Here is a 20,906-nt window from a genome sequence, read left to right as displayed (position 1 = left end):
CTCCTTTCTGTGGGAGACATGATCTTTTAGGCATGTTATTCAGATTCTGGCTTGAGGACCAGTCTGTGATCATTGAAGTTACTCCACATATCTCATTTCTGATGCATTTTGTATTTATTTAATTAGTTTTGCTTTCAGGGACAACCTTCTTGATCTAATTTCAGGTTCCTGGGAAGAGGCACCATATTGTTCCCCAGTTGCTGCTTATGGATGGCTTGGAGCATGGCAGGCAATCTAGTCAAGAGGCAAGGGCAGAAACTCCAACACAGCAGCTCCAGGGCCTCCGTTCTTTTCAGCCATTCTGCTCTGTCTTCCCCATAAGTCCCCAAAAGGCTCAGGAACTTTCAATATTCTGCCATTTATTCTCCCATCTTCCAAATTGCTTCTTATACCTGGAAGAAGCAACATTAAAGTCCCTGGTCAGATTACATGCCTGTTTTTGATTAAGAAAATATGGTTACTATCCTCAAAGCTCCAACAAGTTACTGTTTATTGGCCGTCACTACTGAGGATGGGAGTTGGCACATCCGAATCTCTTGAGAATCCTGGGGCCTAAGCGGCCTTTCATTAAGAGAAGTCTGGCCAGGCGCAGTGGTTCACGCCTGTAATCCCAGCACTTTGGGAGGCCGAGGCAGGTGGATCACTTGAAGTCAGGAGTTCGAGACCAGCCTGGCCAACATGGCGAAATCCTGTCTCTACTAAAAATACAAAAATTAGCAGAGTGTAGTGGTGGGCACCTGTAATCCCAGCTACTCAGGAGGCTGAGGCAAGAGAATCACTTGAACCTGGGAGGCAGAGGTTGCAGTGAGCCAAGATAGTGCCATTGCACTCCAGCCTGGGCAACAGAGCGAGGCTCTGTCTCTAAATAAATAAATAAATGGCTGTGGGGAATAGCAGGAGAAAGCGGTCTTCTTTACTGACATGGATTGATGAAGAGGGATCTAGTCCTTGGGTCTATTGCTTCTCCTTGCAGACAGCAGAATCTAGTTGATAAAAGAGATAAACTTTGAGGTTCTGAAGAAATAGAATATTTTAAGACTTAAAGATTGCTTAGAACTCAACTAACACAGCCCCATCACTTTACAGGTGAAGAACCAAGGTCCAGAGGGAAATGATTTGTCCAAGTTCATACTGCCAATTAGGGAATGAGCCATAAAAGGACCTAGCATTCTTTCTACCACCATTCTTTTGGGAGGCATTCTATACTGCCTCCCAAAAGAATGGTGGCCCAGCTTCATGACCATTGGGCAGGATATGAGCCTCTGAGGAGGTGTAGGATAGCACTGATGGTTGTTCTATACATAATGAATAATATGCTAAATGCATAAAGGGTGATGAACCCTGGGGTGAGCTGCACCCCCACATTGAGAGTCATATGATGCTGTGCACCCTCAAGCTAGTAAGAATCAGTCCATAGCGAGAATTGGCGAATTCCCCACTGCATCATGATTTGGAGCTCTTTTGCTCCCCTTTGCTGCCTTCTTGAGGGTTGTCACATATCACATAGAAATACTTCTGGAGCAGAGATGCATTTCTCATAATCTCTCAGATGAAAGAGCACTGGAGAGGAAAGGTCTGTTGGTGCCTCTCTGGCTTGATATTGAGGAACGAAGATAAGGGAACTCACCCTCATAGTGCGTATGTGCCCGGCACTGAGCTTGTGGTATAGTGGAGCGTGGTGGTAAGAACATGAACTTTGGGGTTCACTCTGAGCTCCTCCACTTGTGTGACCTTGGACAAGTCATTTTGACCTCTCTGAGTCTCAGTTTCATCATCTTAAAATTGGATGAATAACCCCCACATTGCAGGATCAAAGGAGACAATGTACAAAAAGAGGCTAACACTATTGCCTGGTACATAGTAGGTACTCATAGTTTGTTCACAGTGGTGGTGGGGGTGATTAGAAGTGTTGTTTAAACACTTGGGTAGATTGGGGCAAGTGGCCAGTCCATGAGCTCCTTGAGAGGTTGTATTCCCAGGGCAGGGCCTGGTAGACAGCCGACTGAACACATGTGTGCTGGGTTTGGGGGTAGGTGGGTGGTGAAGAGATCGGCCTGCCTGGAGCAGAGGGTTAGTGTTAGGGAGAGAGGCTAAGAGGCTTGGCCTCAGTTCTGTAGGCATCTGGGGAGTCACTGAAGTCAGGTCCCTCAGGCCTTGTACCTGAGAATAATTGGGCCAGGCCTCAGAAGCAATCTTGTTGCTGCAGAGGGAGATGGAACATTTTAATAAATGTGATAAGGCATGCTGTGGCCCTGGTCCTCTGTTCCTTCAGGGCGCTGAGAAGGCTAAGGGTTGGTGCTACTGGCATCTGCTGAGCATGTACCATGTGCTGGGCACTGTGCCAGGCTGAGCCTCACAGCCACACCCCATAAAGGGAGTGACTCTCACCGCAGCCCACCCCCAAAGCCCCATTTTACAAGGCAAAGCACTGACACTCGACAAAGTGAAGTATCTTCCCTAGGATTCCATGGCTTGTGAGTAGTGGAACCAGGAGTGCTGTGGTTGCAGCACCCTGTTGCTTGCCTGCCCCACCTCGCCAGCGGGGCCTCCTTTCATTCTTTCAACAAATGCTCCCTTCTGAGGCCCACCTGCTCCTCTCCCTGTGTGTACCTATGTCATTTAGCGCTTAGCATAGGTGGACACTCCCCTCACTAAAGCCATGTCTTGGCTCTCTCAGCTGAGGACAGAGTCTGTGCTGTATTCATCTCTGTCTCCTTTGCAGCATGAGCGAGGGTGGGAGGCCTGAGGTGAAGATGGAGAAAGATGACGAAGGGGAAGTCCGTGTCCCACACGCTCCCACTTTCAACTTCCATGGTCCTCTTCCGTCCCTTCACTGCACGCAGCGGACACCAGCCCCACTGTCCTGATCCTCCCTCCCCTACGCACACACGCGCGCACACACACACGTGTACACGTGTGTGTGCACTTGCGTATACACTCTCACACTCTTCTTTTCTTGGGAAAGCGTAGTGGGAGGGGAAGGGTATGGTTCAGATTTCACTCATTCCCTGGTACCCTCAGTGATGTCCCAACTCCATTCTCTTCTCTTACCCTTCTTTTGCCTCTAAAGAGGCCTCACAATGAAAACGGCAGACCAGTGTAGTAGAAAGGAGCCCAGCGGCTGACTCATTTATCCCCTCAACCTCGTTCCCTTCATCTGGAAAATAAGCAGGTTGGACCAGGCAGTTGGCAAAGCCTCTTCTGTGGTGTTAATAATACCTGGCATTTGCCTACCGGGTTCCAAAGGGTTTAATTATCCCAACAGCCCTGTGAGGATCGGCCTCATGTCACAAATGGGGAGACTGAGGCTCAGACTCAGAGAGGTGAAGTGACTTGCCCAGGTCTTGGGGCTGGTAAGTGGCAGAACCAATATCTGAACCTAAGTCTTTCTGTGTTTCAAGCTTGGGCTTTGCCCCTGCCCACGGCTGCTGGCTGCCTCGAGGAAAGCCACGCTCCTCACTGCGATCCACTAGGTCCCACATGGTTGGTTCCTGGTGCCTCTTTGACCTCACTTCTGACCACTCTTCCCCTTGCTCACTGCACCCCAGCACCACCGTCTTCCTCTCCATCCCTTCAGCTGGTGAGGCACTCTACTGTCTCTCAGCCTTGCACTTGCCATTCTCTTCTCTCTGCATGAAATACCCTTCCCCTCATTTTTGTGATGTGCATTAGGCCTCAAGGCCCCCAAAGCCACTCTACCTAGGACAGAGGGAGAAAAGTAGAGAGCATATACTGACTGTTTTGGTTTTTTTTTCTCTGTTTCCCTTTCAGATCTGATGGTGAGAATTCCAGAACAGTCAGGTCAGTACCTCCTTTCTTTAGTACTAGTTGGGAGATGGGGCAGGGCCTGGGGTGGGGGCCTCTGGTTTGTAACTGCAGGATCCATGGGCAGGGGGAGGGGCCAACTCAAGGGTGTCTTCCCTGTTGGTATTAAGGGTGGCTATGGAGTGGAGTGGGAGGGCAGTTGGGGGGTGTGGCAGCTGTGGGGAGGGGGTTCAAGACTGTTCCTTAGTCTTTCTGACACTAGTTGACTTGGGGGCTTGGCTGAACACCATAGGGGCTCATAGGAGCTGCCCAGATGTGAAAGCTGAGAGGTCAGCTCTGGACTCAGGACCTTTTCCACCTTCTCCTCCCGGGGGAAGAGGGCATGATTGATGCTGAGCTTCCCTGGTCTAGCGTTCACATTCTACCCTGAATCTGTGGCAGCCCTGAGTAGTGGGATTTGAATGGACTCTGGATGTAACACATTCTAGACATTAGAACTATACATTATGGCGACAAGGAAAATTTTGTGTGTGCGTGCTTGGTAAAAAAAAGTTTACAAGCTTTGGTACGTTTTATTTTATTTTATTTTCTGTTTTTTGTTCTTGTTTTTGTTTTTTGTTTTTTTTGTTGTTGTTGTTATTGTTGTTACTGACCCATTGGTAGACATAGTAAGCTTTAAAGATGTGTTCAATCTGCCAGTTGGGGAGGCAGGAGTAAAACTTGGGTAAAGGTAAAGACAAGGGACCTTCGTGCATTTCCCAGGCCTTACCCCATCAGAAGCTTCATGAAGGCAGAGGTGTCAAGTATAGGAAGGCAGAGGATTATATAGGAATGATGAGGGTGCTCAGGATAGGACCCACTCAGCCTTAACATCTAGGCTGGGGGCTTTGGGATAGGCCACTGAGCTGAGCTGAGCCCAGGCAGCAGAGGCACAGATGGGTACAGTCCTTCCCAGCCACAGCTGGCAGTAACATAATTGGCACCTTTGTGAAGAATAGAAAAAGATGTCCCATTCAAGGGCACCCCCTCTGAGTGGCTCCATTGAGCATAGCACGGGTTGGATATCAGCCCCTGTTCGTATCCTTTTGGCTGTGACCTTTTGTGCAAGGCACAACTTGCCCGACTGTATGCAGTAGCCCTGGTCCTGTCATTCAGGCAGGGGATATGGGCTGGGGACAGAGGATGCCAGCATACAGACAAAAGTGTCTAATGAGACACCCTCTGTTCTAGCACCCCAGACAGGGGATCTGGGGTAAACACACGGATACCCAGAGCCAAGATTGGGGCTGTGGGATGAACACACACAGGCCAGCCTTAATGTAATCAGTCCCTTAATGCAATCAGTCCCAGTGTCCAGGAAAGGGGTTTGTGACAAGACATAATTAGACCCAGCATGCAGCCAAGGAGCATGTCACGGGCACAGCTTGTTCTAGCACTTAGGAAGGCACCTGTCTAGCAAAGGGAATAGATCTCAGTGTCCCACCGTGGGTTTGGAGAGAGGCCACCTCAGCTGACCCCGAGCACGGGGCTCCTGCAAGCATCCCCAGTGATGTACCTGCTACTTGTTGAAGAAGAAGATTGAAAACATCTCTAGTTATCAGCTCTTTCCAGCAAGGAAGTTCCTGGGACACAGAGCTCAGGACATTTAATAATGAGCATAATCATAAGTCATGTGATGATATACATTTGGGCCTTTACAACTTACAGAAGTTGTCAGGGACTTTCTTTTGTTTGATCCTCCCAGTGACACTGTAGGTAGAACCTGGGCTGGCCTTATCGTTTTACAGCTGAGGAAACTGAGGCTCAGAGTGGTTATAGGTTTTGCCTGCAGCCAGGCAGCTAATATGTGGATTCAGCTAATATATGGATCCTGAGCCAGGATTCAAACCCAAGTCTGCCTGGCACCAACCTAGAGTGCTACCCATACCATCACCACGGGAGCTCTCGACAGCCTGGCAGATAATAATCATCATCCTCATCCTCATCCTGATATTAGCAATTATAGCAATCATCATTTGTTCCTCACATACTAACAACTTGGAATATAATGCTCACAACAGCCCTAATAGGCATGGATTACAATCCCTGATTTACAGATTAGGGGAAGAGGTTCTGAGAGAGTCAGTGCCTTGGGCTGTCTGGTTCCAAAGCCAGCATTTAATTTATTCAGACACGCTTCCTGACATCCGTCCTGGGCCCACAGTCAAGGAGGCTATAGGGGCCTAGAGAAGTCAGCATCTGGGAGGTGAGGGTCAAACTCAGGCTATGGGAAGGGGCTAAAGCATGGCGTGTGTGGGGCAAGATCTTGACAACATGGTGGGAAGGCAATTTGAACTTGCAACCAGGGCTGGGTAGGGACCCACTTGTAAATTTTTGAATCCGCTCCAGTTAGGGTGAAGGAGAGCTTCCTGGAGCAGGCAGTGTCTGAGCAGGGCTGTCAGGGACTGCCATGCAGATTTGCATAAGGAGGGTGTCCCCGGAGGTGGGATCAGCTTGTGGAGGAAAGAGAGGGGGGTGGGTTTAGAGTCAGGGAGCGATCCGTGGGGCTAAAATAGAAGATTTAGGCAGGAAAAGAGCAGTAAGGTCAGAATGCGGGTCAGGGCTGGGTCACAGTGACCTTCTGCCATCAGCTGGGAGCTGGGGAAAGTTGGAGCAGAGAGGCGAGGCTCTGTGGCATAGGAAGGGCAGAAACATTGGATCCACGCACAGGCCTCCATTTGGGGGTAGGTTGCTTTCTAGCTATGTGACTGGACAATCTGTTCGTCTCTTGGAATCCCAGTTTCCTCATCTAATAAACGTCATGTGTGCGTGCATGCGTTTGTGGAAGGGGAAGGGCTAGGGGGGTAGAAGAAACACCGAGGAGAGGCACTAGGCCTGGGCTTTTATGGGAACTGAATAACAAGGAGAGAGCAGAGTCGGTAGATTGCAAGCCACCCTTGGCATGACCCAGGCCTGAGGACTTCTAAGTATGGGGTGCCAGAGGAAGTGTGGTGTCTAATTAGAGCAGAACAGCTGGTGATGGGGGTGGGGGGTAGGCATGGGCAGAGAAAGGTGCCTGGACTTCTTGTGGATCCCTGAGAAGTTGTCACAGATTTGACCTAAAGGCACCTTAAGCCAAAGTCCAGAGAGGGATTGGCCATGGCTCGAGGTTACAAAGCTAGCTAGCAGCAGACCCTGCTTCCTAGCTGTGCGCTCTTTGCAAAATCACTTAACTTCTCTGGTTCTTAGTTTCTCATGAGTAAAATGGAAACAATAGTCTTGACTTTTCTGGGTTGATGAGAGAACTTAAAGTAAAGCAACGCTCAGTGTGAAATAGTGGCGCAACAAACTGTAGTGTCCTCCGCTTTCCCCTAACCCAATCCGTTGTCATACGCTATATAGTCAGGCTGGAAGAATGTGAAGAGGTGTAGAACTTGAAAACAGAGAGGGCAGGAGGGGCCTGATGAGGCCCTCACCAGAAGATGAGGGGGCCCAGGCCTAGAGGCACTGCTGCAGTGAGGGTCAACCTGAACTTGTTGGCTCTGAGGACCAGGCTGGGGTTGCTAGACACGCAAGGATGAAAGCAGGAGGAGGTGGCCTGTTGCTAGGGAAGGAGGGAGCGGGTGGGGGAGCTGCTGACACCCGCAGAGACAGGGACGTCCCTATGGCAACGGGAACCACTGCAGTTGGAGGAGAAGTGGGAGGAGGAGCCTCCCACTCTGGGCCTCGGTGCCCCAATCTGTCCTACAGGAGTTTGGATTAGATAATCTCTTGTTTTGACCTCTTGGCAATCTGGGATGGCCAAGACCTCATGAACGATCCGTGGCTCTCCCATCCACATGTCCAAGACACTACCCGTCCCCAGAGCCATCCAGCTGCGTCACCTCCCATGATGCCTCCCATTTGGCTCAGCCTGGTTACCCACCTTGCCCTGTTCCTACCACATCCTTTGCCTGGAATCTCGCCACTAACTGCTTCCCAGTCTGGGGTTGCTGCAGACACAGATGAGCCAGCTCGGGTCAGCCCAAATGGGAGCGTGATGATGGGGTAGACAGTCATTTTGTAAGGACGGAAGTCTGGAGGAGTCAGAACTGGATTCTGACAGTGGACAGAGGAGGAGGTACCTTTCCAGAAAGCCAAAGAAGGGCAAGAAGGGGTAAGAGATTTCTCTTCTCCTCCCCTTCCTCTCTGTGTTCTGCCACCGCCTGGCCCAGCCCCAGGAAGTGGGTGACCCCTAAACTGGCTGAGTGCCTGGTTGGCACCGAAATAAACTTGCCTTCTCTCTCTTCCCCTCCCCTTGCCTCTGTCCCCTCTGTCCTGGCTTTAATTAGCAGCCCTGGGGATGAGTCACTTGGCAGCTGGGGAGGGAGGCTGCATGGAGCTCAGTGAAGCTTCGACTCCTGCCCTGAGCCTTACGGACAGCACCTCTGTGTTCATGCATGTGGGTGTGCACTGCTGCATGGCAGTGTGGCTGTGAAGAGCAAAGTGCAACACTGCATGCTGGCACGTGGCCCTGCATGTCAGGGGGTCTGCAGAGAACCATATCGGGTTGCTGCTGCGTTTGTTTCTGTGTACCACTGAATGTCAGCATGTGTGAGCGTGTGGCTGGAGCGTGTGGCTGTGGTTGTAAGTGTCAGGGAACAAGGGAGCTTCTGGGTGAACAAACACAAATGCTGGACAATTGCATTCACCCCTCTACCTAAGTGTTCTTTATGCAATTTTGCTTACACAAGCCCTGCACTTACATTCCCAATTTTCACTTGTCTTAGTCTGGGTACACTTTGTTGTGAGGAATGGAAGCCCACTCAAGCTAGCTCAAGAATAAAGGGCTAATGAGGGGGACTATTGTGAGGCTACATTTCACAGAATCTAAGAACAGTTAATGAAATACTGCCAGGCCTCACACCAACTGGAAGTGGGACCAGGAAGTCGAGGACCAAGGTTGCTGTCTCGCTCTCTGCATCTCCTGGGCCCATGTCTCATCTTTCTCCATCTCTCATGGCTTGCCTGGTCCCTGTCATCTCTTTTTCTTTTTCTTTTTTCTCTTTTTTGAGATGGATTCTTGCTCTGTCGCCCAGGCTGGAGTGCAATGCCATGATCTTGGCTCACTGCAACCTCCACCTCCCGGGTTCAAGCAATTCTCCTGCCTCAGCCTTCCAAGTAGCTGGGACTACAGGCGTGTGCCACCATGCCCAGCTAATTTTTGTATTTTTAGTAGAGACGGGGTTTCACCATGTTGGCAAGGATGGTCTCCATCTCTTGACCTCGTGATCCGCCCACCTCAGCCTCCCAAAGTGCTGGGATTATAGGCGTGAACCACTGCACCCAGCCTATCATCTCTTTTTCATGACCTTCTCTCTCTGGACCAGCCTCCTCTGCTTGCCCATGGCCTGACATGGCCACCAACTTGGAAGCTATATGACCTTTTCCAGCATCAGGATCCGCCCCTCCTGCCATTGAACTGCAGTGATCCTCCAGCCTGTTGGTAACACAAGGCGGCAAGGGGCCATGTGAGATAATTGATTCCCTTAGAATTGGATGAGAGGAGAGAGAGAGAGAAAACACTTGGTACTTCGTGTTTCTTCTGCAGTAAGCACAGTTTTTATGTGTACCCAAGTGAGGTCAGAGCCTGGTCGGCTCAGAGGCAAACGCTTGTAAGATTGTTTTTGGTTCCTATTTTATAGCAAGATGACCTTTGCTCACTGTGCTTTCAAGTTCCATATCCTTGCATCAAAACATGCTGTTTTGTCTAAAAGTGCCCTCTTATTTTATGCCGAAAAAGCTTTTAAATGTACAGTGAATATTACCATTGCTACCAGCTTGTGGTAATTTTTCATCACCTCAGAGCAACTGGTATAAAGCTACTGATGGGGCAGCTGCTACCCAGCTCTTGGTGGCCTCAAGAATTTTGACATTTTATGAGTTCAGTGACTGAATTTATAGTTATCTCCAGTGTATAATTACAAGTACACATTATCAATGTTATCAGCTTGATGATGGAGCTTACTTTTCCATTAATACAAACCCTGCAGGTTTTACATTAATTACAGAGGGAATTAATGACCCTTTAGACAAGTTTTTACCTATGAATAAAGAGTCTGGAACCAGCCGTGCCAGTAATGACTGTTCTCCAGACACAGGAGCGATGTCCACAGCTCTGGCCTCGGCCCTGGCCTTCCATCCTCTGGCCGAGATTAGGGGCTTCCCACCACCTCCTCAGAGGCCTCCTGATTCTGGCCTGGCACACAGTAGGTGCTGTTACTTTTAATAAAATTGGTAGTTTTATTATTGCTGTTAAAGCCATCTTCCATATCTAAATGGTAAACCTAAGTGGGAGACATTATCCCAGGTTCTGGGCAGTCTCCTTCAACTCCTCCCCCTGCCCTTTTCTCACTGTTCCAAATAGTAATAATTGCTTTGAGTCAGAAAATGTCTGCTAAATATCAGGTACTATTACAGAGCACTGGAGACACATTATCTTTAATCCTTGTGGCCACCCTGCTAAGTAGGGGTGACTTACAGGTGGGGAAACTGAAACCTAGAGAGGTAAAATGACTTGCCTCAAGTTGTCCATCCACACATCCATTCATTTATTCCTTCATTCAAGGATTTATCCAGTGCCTACAATGTGCCAGACGCTGCTAAATGTGACTGATGGGGTGGTGAGTAACAACCCTGCTGTGATGAAGCCCACTGTCAGGTCAGGAAATAGACAAGGAGACAGACAATTACAGACAATTATAAAGGAAGTGCAGGGTGCTGTGGGAGCACCATGGAAATATACCCAACCCAGCCTGAGGGCCAGGGAGGCTTCTCCAAGCCGACATCTAAGTGGAAGCTTGGAGCATGAGCAGAAGTTAGCCAGGGGAGGGGTTGGCTGGGGCAAGGAGAAGTGCAGAGTGTTGCAGGCCAGAACTGCGAGAAGAGTGTTTGGCACCCACATTTGTGAAGAACTAAAGGAGTATCTGCAGTGAGATGGCACTGTCATGAGAAATGGTCTGGTCTGGAAAGGGAGCAGAAGGTTTATCGGGAGGCTGGAACTGTGGCCCTGGTTGCTTAGGTCCAGAGCTGAGGAGCTGCAGGACCCAGCAACAGTTTCCATGTGACAATCGTGGGCCTGGGAGCCTCCTGGGTCTGCCTGGCCAGCAGCAGGCTGGGATTCTAGTGGCCACAGCGCCCTCTAGTGTCCACTGGCCCACCTTGCAGCCTCCACCTCTGTCCATTGTCCCCCACCATGTGTGACCGGGTGCCCTGGTGCTGAGTGCTGGGGACACTGGGATGAACAAGACACAGAGCTCTCACAGAGCTCCTGACAGAGGAGGGGCAGCAGGCATCTGAACACAGTGTTGAGAGAAGCCAGCTGAGAGAAGAGCAGGGTGGAAGGACACAAGGAAGGTGACCCAACCTGCTTGGGTGGGGTCAAGGCAGGTTCCCAGAGAGCACAACATCTAGCTGACTTTTGAAGAACAAGGGGGAGCCAGCCAGGTGGGGAGATGACAGTGGGGGCACAGTGGGACAACAGAGGTACTATTACAGAGCATTTGACACAAATTCTCTTTAATAAGGCTTGGAGCAGCAGAGTGTAGCTGAGAGTTGCAGGTGCTTCTGTCTGGGTGAGGTGCAGGTTGAAGGTGGGGAGAAGGCTGAGACTAGCTGGAGGTGTGGGATAGGGGCTAGCTCACGGAAGGTTCTAGGATGCCTGCCACCCGCTCATCACGGGCACTTAGCGAATGGAATCATGTAAGAAGCTTCCTTACCCTTTGGGATCACAGACCCATGCGAGGATCTGATCAAAGCTAGAGGTGTTCTCCCCGGAAATTAAAGCTTTTCATACAACTTTAGGGGCTTCAAAGATACTCCCCACCCCACATGCCTGTCCACAAACCACAGGCTTCCAAACTGCTCTTCCTATAGATATGGAAACCCGCACGGAGGCCTCCAAGGCTCTACATGCTGGGCCCCCACCTCCATCTCCAGTCTCACCTTTCTCCCCTGCACTTTTCCCACCCCACCACGTGAGCCTCTTCATGCTTGCTGGAATTACCACCTCAGGTCCTTTGTCCGGGTTGTTTCCTCTGCCTGGAATGCTTTCCTCCTGCCATCTCTACATTTTGCTCAGTTGAATTGCATTAGTTGGTGAATGTCTGTCTCCTCTCACTTGGCTATAAGCTCTGTGAGAGCTGGACATTGTCTACCCTTAGCCACTGCTGTATCCAGCACTGGGGATAGTGCCTGGGCCACAGTATCTGTCAAATAAGCACGTGAAGGCCCTACCAGTGCCCCGTGGCTGGGTCAGGCTCCTCACCCTTCATTCCTTCCTCCCTTCAGACCCTGGTGGGTCATCATCTAAGTCTGTTCAGCATGCTCAGCTATGACTTAATTCCAAAAGTGGTCCCAGGTTCAGGGATATTTTCTTAGAAATCTTCCTCACTGTCCCTGAAACAAGCAGGCTTCCCGTGGGTCTCCTCTGCCTCTCTGGGAGAAGGGTCAGACTCTCTCAGGTTCAGGCTGAGACTCTTCACCATGTGCACACTTTGTCTACCTACCAAATCCCTACAAGAACTGTGAGGTAGGAATTGCCACTCCTCTTCTATAGATGAGCAAACTGAGCTTCAGAGGCTTACCCAGCTAAAAAGTGACAGGGCGAGGACTTGTGCCCAGCTTTACCAGGCACCAAAGTTTAGGTTCTTTGTCTCACCAGAGAGGGAAAGGGGCTTACCCAAAGTCACACAGCATCATCCCTTAAAGCTACCACTACACTTTCTTTTTTTTCTTTTCTTTTCTTTTTTTTTTTTTTTTGGACAGGGTCTTGCTCTGTCACCCAGGCTGGAGTGCAGCAGCATGATCTCAGCTCACTGCAACCTCCACCTCTGGGGCTCAAGCGAGCCTCCCAAGTAGCTGGGACTACAGGTGTGCATCACCACGCCTGGCTAATTTTTGTGTTTTTAGTAAAGTCAGGGTTTTGCCATGTTTCCCAGGCTGGTATCAAACTCCTGAGCTCAGGTGATCCACCGCCCCCCACCCGCCCCACTGCCCCCGGCCTCCCAAAGTGCTGGGATTACAGGCATGAGCCACTGCACCCGGCCCAGCACTACACTTAATGTCTCTCCACTCCTGCCAGGTCAAGAGAGTCCAGCTCTTAGGGCAGTAACTACAAATGGGCACAGGGTGAAGCTGCTGCAGGAGACAGGAGAGTTCCTCAAGGAGAGTTTAAAAAAAAAAAAAAAAAAAAGGCAGGGGCTAAGGCCAGAGCCCTGAGGACCAGGGCTTTGAGGGGTGGGCAGAGGGAGAGGAAGCCACCAAGGACCCACAGATGCCAACGTTGTGGTGGTCCGGAGGGCCTCTCTCTCTCAGTAGCTTTGGCTTTCTTGAGAGGAACCAGCTGCCCCAGCAGGGAGGCAGGAAGGCTGGCCTGTTGCCTGTCAGCTTCTATTTCTTCTAGATCACTGGCCCCCTGGCCCCTCCCAGGGCCGCCTTCTGCTCAGAACAGCCAGGGGCCTGGGCTCCTGGGCCGTGAAAGGACAGGAGCACTTTGAGCTGGACCTGTGATATTCTCAGGAGCCCTACATCCTTCAAAGCCAACAAACTCTCTCCTTTCTCCAGTCCCGCCCATGTGGAGGACAGAGAGGTTGCTGTAACAGGCAGACACGGAGCCAGGGCACCTGGAGTCTGCTCTGACTTGCTGCATGAACTTTAGTAAGACCCTTCTCTCCAGGCCTCAATTTCCCCATCTGTAAAGTCAGGCTGGGCAGTTTCCTTGGAAGAACAGCCTCTTGGCATTTCTTTTGATTTTCTGTCTTCTCTTCAGGAAGCATTTCTCTCAGCCAGTCTAGAAAAAAACACAGAAGAGTGAGAGCTTATTGCAGTGGGAAAGAATATTGACTGGGGCCCCATCTTGATACCCCAAAATGGGTGATTTGAATTTTACTTAATATGCAGAGTCCCAGAACAACTCCTAAACATAGTCTCTTTAACTGTGCTGAAAATAAGGATATTTGTGAAAAGCTTCTATGGAAAGGTTTCTGTATTCACAAGGTAGCAATATGGCTGAAGGGGCAGATTCCAGGTTTGGGAATAGCCAAACCGGATCTTGATATTGGAGTTCTGCCACTTACTAGCAGTATTACTTCACCTCTCTCCATCTCAATTTTCTGTTCAGGAGACTAGAGCCAGCGATACAAACTTGATGGGGTGCGTGGGGAGATTCTAGCAGAGGTGCACTGAGGGAGCCCAGCCTGGGGTTTGGCCCAGAGGAGGGACTGAGAGCTCTCCAGGCCGCTTCCTTCTAGGAGGGGTTCCCAGCCCTCCTGGAGGAGTAGGGGAAGGAGCAAAGTTTCCAGTTGCAATCTGGCCAGCAGCCCAGCTGGCCTGGCCCCGCCTTCTTGGTTCCTCCTTCTAGGGAAGGGCTGGGGAGGAGGGGGTGGTGACACGGTGGAGACACCGGCTAGGCCGGGGGCCTGCCCTTGGGACAGGTCCAGACCCATGGAGCCCCCCGGGAGGAGCAGCAGGTAGGAACCTGGGCCCCGCAGCCTGGCCCCCTCCCTTCCTGCCTAGACCTGGACCCAGTCCCTGGGCTGCTGATTCAGCAGCCTCCTGGCTTCCTGGTTCCTGGCTCCCTTCTTGGACTCTGAGAGGCCTTTGGCCTGGGGGAGGGAGCCAGTTCAAGTGGGAGAGCCCATGGGCATCCAGGTGCCCAGCTCTGGAAGGACCCTGGAACCCTGAGCAGCACAGCTTGTGGCCTGTGACGGGTGAGCTTGGCTCCTACCCTGCTCCACTAGCCTTGTGTGCGAGGCACTGCAGGGCTCCAGGCTCGAGGCCTCTGAGATTCTAACACCAACATTCCAGCAGCCTAAGGGTCTCTGAGTCTCAGATTCAAAAGAGATAATGAGTCAAGGACTTGGGTTGGAGACTGGCACCTGAGAAGCAGTCGCCCTGATGATGATTAATTCAGAACCTTCGATAAGAAGAGTCTCAGATTCAAAGATTCTCTGTAAGGTTCTCAGATTTGGACATCCTCGAATTCACAGCTGGCCTGGCCACGTCTCCTGGCTTTTACATGGGCTTTGGAATGGCCAGGCCCTGACCACAGTCTGCCTCTATGGGCTTGTGGGGGACAGGGGCTGGCTGACCTGGAGAGGTCGGCTGCACTCCCAGCTTGCTCTGGCTCCAGCTGACTGGCACACCTCTGGCATCTGCACTGCACTGGGTAGGGCAGGGACCAGGCCCTCAGCCTCCCTGCCCTGCTGTGCCTCCTCCTCCCCTTGGCCATTCTCCAGACTTTAATCGCAGGAGGCACAAGGTGGAGGGGTCTTTGGACCCTGCAGTAGGGGTGGTGGGGGCGCAGCATCAAGGGTGGAGTGTGGGCCCTGCCTTGGGGTGGGAGGGTAAAGCACTGGCCTTCAAAGCAAAAGACTCCTACCTGGAACCACCCCATCTTCTGCCTCACCCACTCAGCCCTGAGTCCCATCCTGTCACCAAGACCACTGAGACCTTGTCAGCCTCCTCCGCCCTCACCCTTCTCTGCTCTGGAGCTCTCTGCCTCTCTCTGGCTTCTCTCTGTGTCTTTTGTCTCGCCCTTTCTCTGTCTTCCTCTTTCTCTGTCTTTCTCCTTTTCTGTCTCTTTCGGTTTCTCTCTGTCTCTCTCCCTCTCTTCCTTCAGTGTTCCCCCTACCCACCCACCTGGGTTCTCCCCTTTCTTTGGGCCCAGAGCCTCTCCTTCCTCCGTCCCTTCCTCCCTTTCTGTGAGTGGTCTTCTCTCAGGGGAGACCCCATACATCTTTCCCCCCTCTCTTTCATCCCCCCTTCCCCTGCCATCCTCCCTACCCCTGTGGCGTCTGGTGTGAGGAGGGCTGCCTTCCCCCTTCCCTGCTGTGGTGTCCCAGCGTCTCTGTGGCTGAGGTCCCCACGGAGTCACCTGGAACACAGGAGGCCCAGCCCGGCTCTTTCGTCTTCACTGCCCCCTGTTGTCATTGTGTTCTGTATGTGGTTCGAGTGCCGTCCTCTCTTTCTTGACTTTGTGGTTTTTTTCTTTTTTTCTTCCTTCCTTCCTTCCTTCCTTCCTTCCTTCCTTCCTTCCTTCCTTCCTTCCTTCCTTCCTTCCTTCCTACCTCCTTCCTTCCTCCTTCCTTCCTTCTTTCCTTCCTTCCCTTTCCTTCCTTCCTTCCTTCCTTCCTTCCTTCCTTCCTTCCTTCCTTCCTTCCTTCCTTCCTTCCTTCCTTCCCTCTCTCCCTCCCTCTCTCCCTCCCTCCCTTCCTTCCCTCCCTTCCTTCCCTCCCTTCCTTCCCTCCCTCCTTCCTTCCTCTCTCCCTATCTTCCTCCCTCTCTCCCTTCCTCTTTTCCTTTCTCCCTTCTTATCTTCCTTCCTTTCCTCCCTCCCTGCCTCCCAACCCTCCTCTTCCATTTCCCATCCTCCATTCCTCCCAGCCTTCCCTTTTCCCCTCCCACACTCACTCTCACCTTCTTGTCCCCATCACCCACCCTGCCACTTCCCTCCCTCCCTGTCTCTCTCTCTGTCTCTCTCTCTGTCTCTTGCTGTCTCTCAGGTCCACAGCGTCTCATACTCTACACCAGTATTGCTGTCCTACTCAGGTCCTTGACTCCATGAAGCTTACCCCCTCAGGCAGGCTGGCAGAGAGCAGGTAAGAGCTAGACCCATCCCTCCCCCAATTCCTCCTCCTTCCAGGCAAATATACAGTGTCATTGCCAGCCCCTCCCACCTCCCTGAGCCCCCGCTGTGCCTGTGGAATGGGTGTCCGAGTGTATGAGGAGAGTGCCTGGGAGATCAGGTCAGGAGACCAAAGAGGACATTCAGGATCTATCTGTAGTTTGTCCTTCCTTAAAACAATCCTTCCCTGGAGACCTGCCCAAGAGGCCTGAGTGGTTGGTCCTAGACTATGTGAAATTCCAGCTTTTTTAAAGGATGAATAGGAGTTTGCCAGTTGGATAGACTGAGGAAGGGCGGTTAGGCAGAGGGAACAATCTGCCCATATCTTTGGAGAACGTTATTTCTTTTTTTTTTTTCCCATGGCGGAGTCTTGCTCTGTCGCCCAGACTAGAGTGCTGTGGCGTGATCTCAGTTCACTACAGCCTCTGCCTCCTGGGTTCAAGCAATTCTCCTGCTTCAGCCTCCCGAGTAACTGGGATAACAGGCATGTGCCACCACACCCAACTAATTTTTATATTTTTCTTTTGGTAGAGATGGGGTGTCACCATGTTGGCCAGAGTTGGTCTCGAACTCCTGCCCTCGTGATCCACCCCCCTCGGCCTGCCAAAGTGTTGGGATTACAGGCATGAGCCACCACGCCCAGCTGGAGAACATTATTTCTAAGTTAATTAGAAAACCCATTTTATGTTTTCTAATTACAACTCAATAAAAGGAAATATTAACAGCAACAGCAAAAAGGCTAGGCCCTCCTCCCCATTTGAAAGTTTAAAAATACTTGTGCTAAAGAGGAAATAAGAGTGGAATTTATAGACTGTTTAGAATAAATGTCAGTGAGAATACTACAAATTGGCCAGGCGCGGTGGCTCACGTCTGTAATCCCAGCACTTTGGGAGGCCGAGGCGGGCGGATCACGAGGTCAGGAGATCGAGACCATCCTGGCTAACACGGTGAAACCCAGTCTCTACTAAAAATACAAAAAATTAGCCGGGCGTGTGGTGGGCGCCTGTAATCCCAGCTGCTCGGGAGGCTGAGGCGGGAGAATGGCGTGAACCCAGGAGGCGGAGCTTGCAGTGAGCTGAGATCGTGCCACTGCACTCCAGCCTGGGCAACAGAGCAAGACTCCATCTCAAAAAACAAAAACAAAAACAAACAAACAAACAAATACTACAAATTAAAACCTATAAAATACGGGCACAGGGATTCCCAGAGGAAAATATATAATCTTAATTGCTTTTATTAAATAACAAGATGGTTTAAATTAAATGGACTAATTATTCCACTCAAGAAGCTAGAAATAACCAAAACAAAGCAGAATCATTACTACAAATAAAACCAGAAATTAATTAAATGGAAAACAAAAGATTTGATAAAGTATTAATAAGTAAATATGACTTTTGGAAAGACCAGCTCTACCTAGTTTGGTAGACATTCTTTGGCAGATATGACTAAGAAAAAGGCTAAATAAATAAATACAATAAAAAATAAGGAAGGGGATTTAACCATAGATTCTAAGGAGATGAAAAAAAAAGTTATTATAAAGAAAATATTGGGTCCGGGCGCAGTGGCTCACGCCTGTAATCCTAGCACTTTGGGAGGCCGAGGCAGGCAGATCACGAGGTCAGAAGATCGAGACCATCCTGGCTAACATGGTGAAACCCAGTCTCTACTAAAAATACAAAAAATTAGCCGGGCGTGGTGGCGGGTGCCTGTAGTCCCAGCTACTTGGGAGGCTAAGGCAGAAGAATGGTGTGAACCCGGGAGGTGGAGCTTGCAGTGAGCCGAGATTATACCACTGCACTCCAGCCTGGGTGACAGAGTGAGACTCTGTCTCAAAAAGAAAAGAAAAAAAGAAAATATTGGTTGGCCTCAGTGGCTCATGCCTGTAATCCCAGGACTTTGGGAGGCCAAGGTGGGCGGATCACCTGAGGTCAGGAGTTCAAGACCAGCCTGGCCAATGTGGCAAAACCCTGTCTCTACTAAAAATACAAAAATTAGCTGGGCGTTGTGGTGTGCGCCTGTAATCCCAGCTACTAGGGAGGCTGAAGCAGGAGAAACACTTGAACCTGGAAGGCAGAGGTTGCAGTGAGTCAAGATCGCACCACTGTACTCCAGCCTGGATGACAGAGCGAGACTCCATCTCAAAGTAAAATAAATAAAATAAAATAAAAAATAAAATAAAAATTGTATACACTTTTATACCAGTAAGTGTGAAAATATAGATTAATTGGGTGGTTTTCTAGGAAAATGTAAATTACCAGAGTGACTTAAGGAGGGACAGGAAACGTGAATAAAATGGAAAAGTGTGGAAGAAACTTAAAAGACGGTCAAAGTGGCTGGGCGCGGTGGCTCACGCCTGTAATCCCACCACTTTGGGAGGCTGAGGTGGGTGGATCACGAGGTCAGGCATTCGAGACCAGCCTGGTCAACATAGTGAAACCCCGTCTTTACTAAAAGTAAAAAGTAAAAAATAATGAGCAGGGTGTGGTGGCAGGCACCTGTGATTCCAGCTGCTCAAGAGGCTGAGGCAGGAGAATCGCTTGAACCTGGGAGGCGGAGGTTGCAGTGAGCCGAGATTGCGCCACTGCACTCCATGCACTCCAGCCAGGGCAACAGCGTGAGACTCCATCTCAAAAAAAAAAAAAAAAAAAAAAAAAAGGCTCAAAGTTTTCTCCCCAGAAATGGTACTAGGTCCAGTTGGTATTCTGGAAGTTCTGGTATGATGGACATTCTAGCAAATCTTGAAAGATCAGATAATAGGAAAAGATAGATAGCTTCCCAGTTCATTCTATAAGGCTAGTATAACTGGACAGGTTTAAACAAACAAACAAAAAGAAATATAGCCTAATGCCACATATTAATAGAGCAACAAATATTTTCAATAAAAGATTATCAAATGGAATCCATCAGTGTAGTAAAAGAAGAATATATTGTGACAAATGAAAGCTTGCCCCAAGAGTGCAGGGATTGTTCAACATTAGGAAATGTTATTGTAATTTATTGTATTAAGATATTAAAGAGAAAATATCATATAATCATCTCCATAAATGCTGAAAAGTGATCTGATTAAATTATACATCTATTCTGCTGTATTGGGGTAGTTTGTTACACAGCAATAGATGACTAATATAGTAAGCTAAGAATCATGAAAACTTCGTTAACTTGGTAAAGAATTTTTATCAGAAACCAAAGAGAATCATCAAATGTAACAGTGAGGCACTAGATACATTTCCATTGAATTCAGGAACAAAATAAGGATGGCTGGTATCACTGTTATTAACCAATATTTTTCTGGAAGTTTTAACCAGTGGGATTAACAAAAGAAATATATGATATAAATGTTAGAAAGACAGAGTTAGAATTAGCATTATTTGAGGATAATATGATTGTCTACTTAGATAATCGAAGAGAATATAATAAAAAATTAGTAGAACTAAGAAGAAAAGTCAGTGCACTGAGTAGACACAGACAAATATACACACAAACCATTAACTTCTCTGAGTACCAGCAATAACTAATTAGAACACATCATAGAAAAGATCCCATTCACAATAGAAAAAATAATTCTATAAAACCACTATGAATTTACAAGAAATGTGAAATATTTCTCTATAGAAAACTATAAAATTTCATCAACGGTTGTAAGAAGACTTGAGTAAAACAAAGTTATATCTTGTTCCTGGATGAGAAGAGTCACTGTGGTAAAAATGACATTTTGTTCCCAATTTGATCAAAACATTCATTGCATTCCTTATTAAAATTTCAGTGGTATTTTCTTTGGGATTTGAGTGATTGGAGTTTAAAGTTCATTCGGAAGAGTAAATGTTCATGAATCACTAAGAAAATTTTGAAAAAGAATTAGGGTGGCCGGGTGCAGTGGCTCACGCCTATAATCCCAGCACTTTGGGAGGCCGAGGTGGGCGGATCACGAGGTCAGGAGATTGAGACCATCCTGGCTAACACAGTGAAACCCCGTCTCTAGTAAAAATACAAAAAAAAAAAAAAAAAAAAAAAAAAAAATTGGCCAGGTGTGGTGGCGGGCGCTTGTAGTCCCAGCTACTCGGGAGGCTGAGGTGGGAGAATGGTGTGAACCTGGGGCACAAAGCTTGCAGTGAGCCAAGATCTCAGTCACAAAAAAAAAAAAAAAAAAAGAATGAGGGCAACTTGTTCTGTTAAATATAAACTTACCAAAAAGCTGCAATAATTTCAAATGTTCTGTCATCACAGAAATAGAGGACTACAGACATGAAAAAAAATAGAGAGTTTAGAAACAAACTCATGTTCATATGGGAATTTAATTTATGACAAAAGACATCTCAGATCAGTGGGGAGTCAATAAACGATATGGGACTATTGGTTACCCATTTGGGAAAAAAATTTAAGTGAAATCCCTGTCTCATATGAAAACAAAGCCAGGTGCAGTGGCTCATGCCTGTAACCCCAGCACTTTGGGAGGCTGAGGCGGGTGGATTGCTTGAGCTCAGGAGTTCAAGAGCAGACT

General features: G+C 49.2%; 1 protein-coding gene across 3 annotated transcripts in view; it reads left to right on the top strand.

The window, feature by feature from the left end:
- IQSEC2 (IQ motif and Sec7 domain ArfGEF 2) overlaps positions 1-20,906 on the top strand; it is a 90,900-nt gene that overhangs the window by 26,954 nt on the left and 43,040 nt on the right. For 2 of the 3 annotated variants that reach the window (XM_030934550.1, XM_030934551.1), the window contains exon 2: positions 3,772-3,801. In XM_030934550.1, the coding sequence (XP_030790410.1) occupies positions 3,772-3,801 (30 nt within the window). Of the gene's footprint in view, positions 1-3,771; positions 3,802-14,148; positions 14,253-20,906 lie in introns of those variants that run through there. The other variant, XR_004058428.1, reaches the window with a different exon arrangement.

This window comes from Rhinopithecus roxellana, chromosome 7 (genome assembly GCF_007565055.1).
Source record: "Rhinopithecus roxellana isolate Shanxi Qingling chromosome 7, ASM756505v1, whole genome shotgun sequence".
Taxonomy (NCBI): Eukaryota; Metazoa; Chordata; class Mammalia; order Primates; family Cercopithecidae; genus Rhinopithecus; species Rhinopithecus roxellana.
Note: the sequence above shows the minus strand (reverse complement) of the source record. Positions and strands in the feature narration are given on the sequence as shown.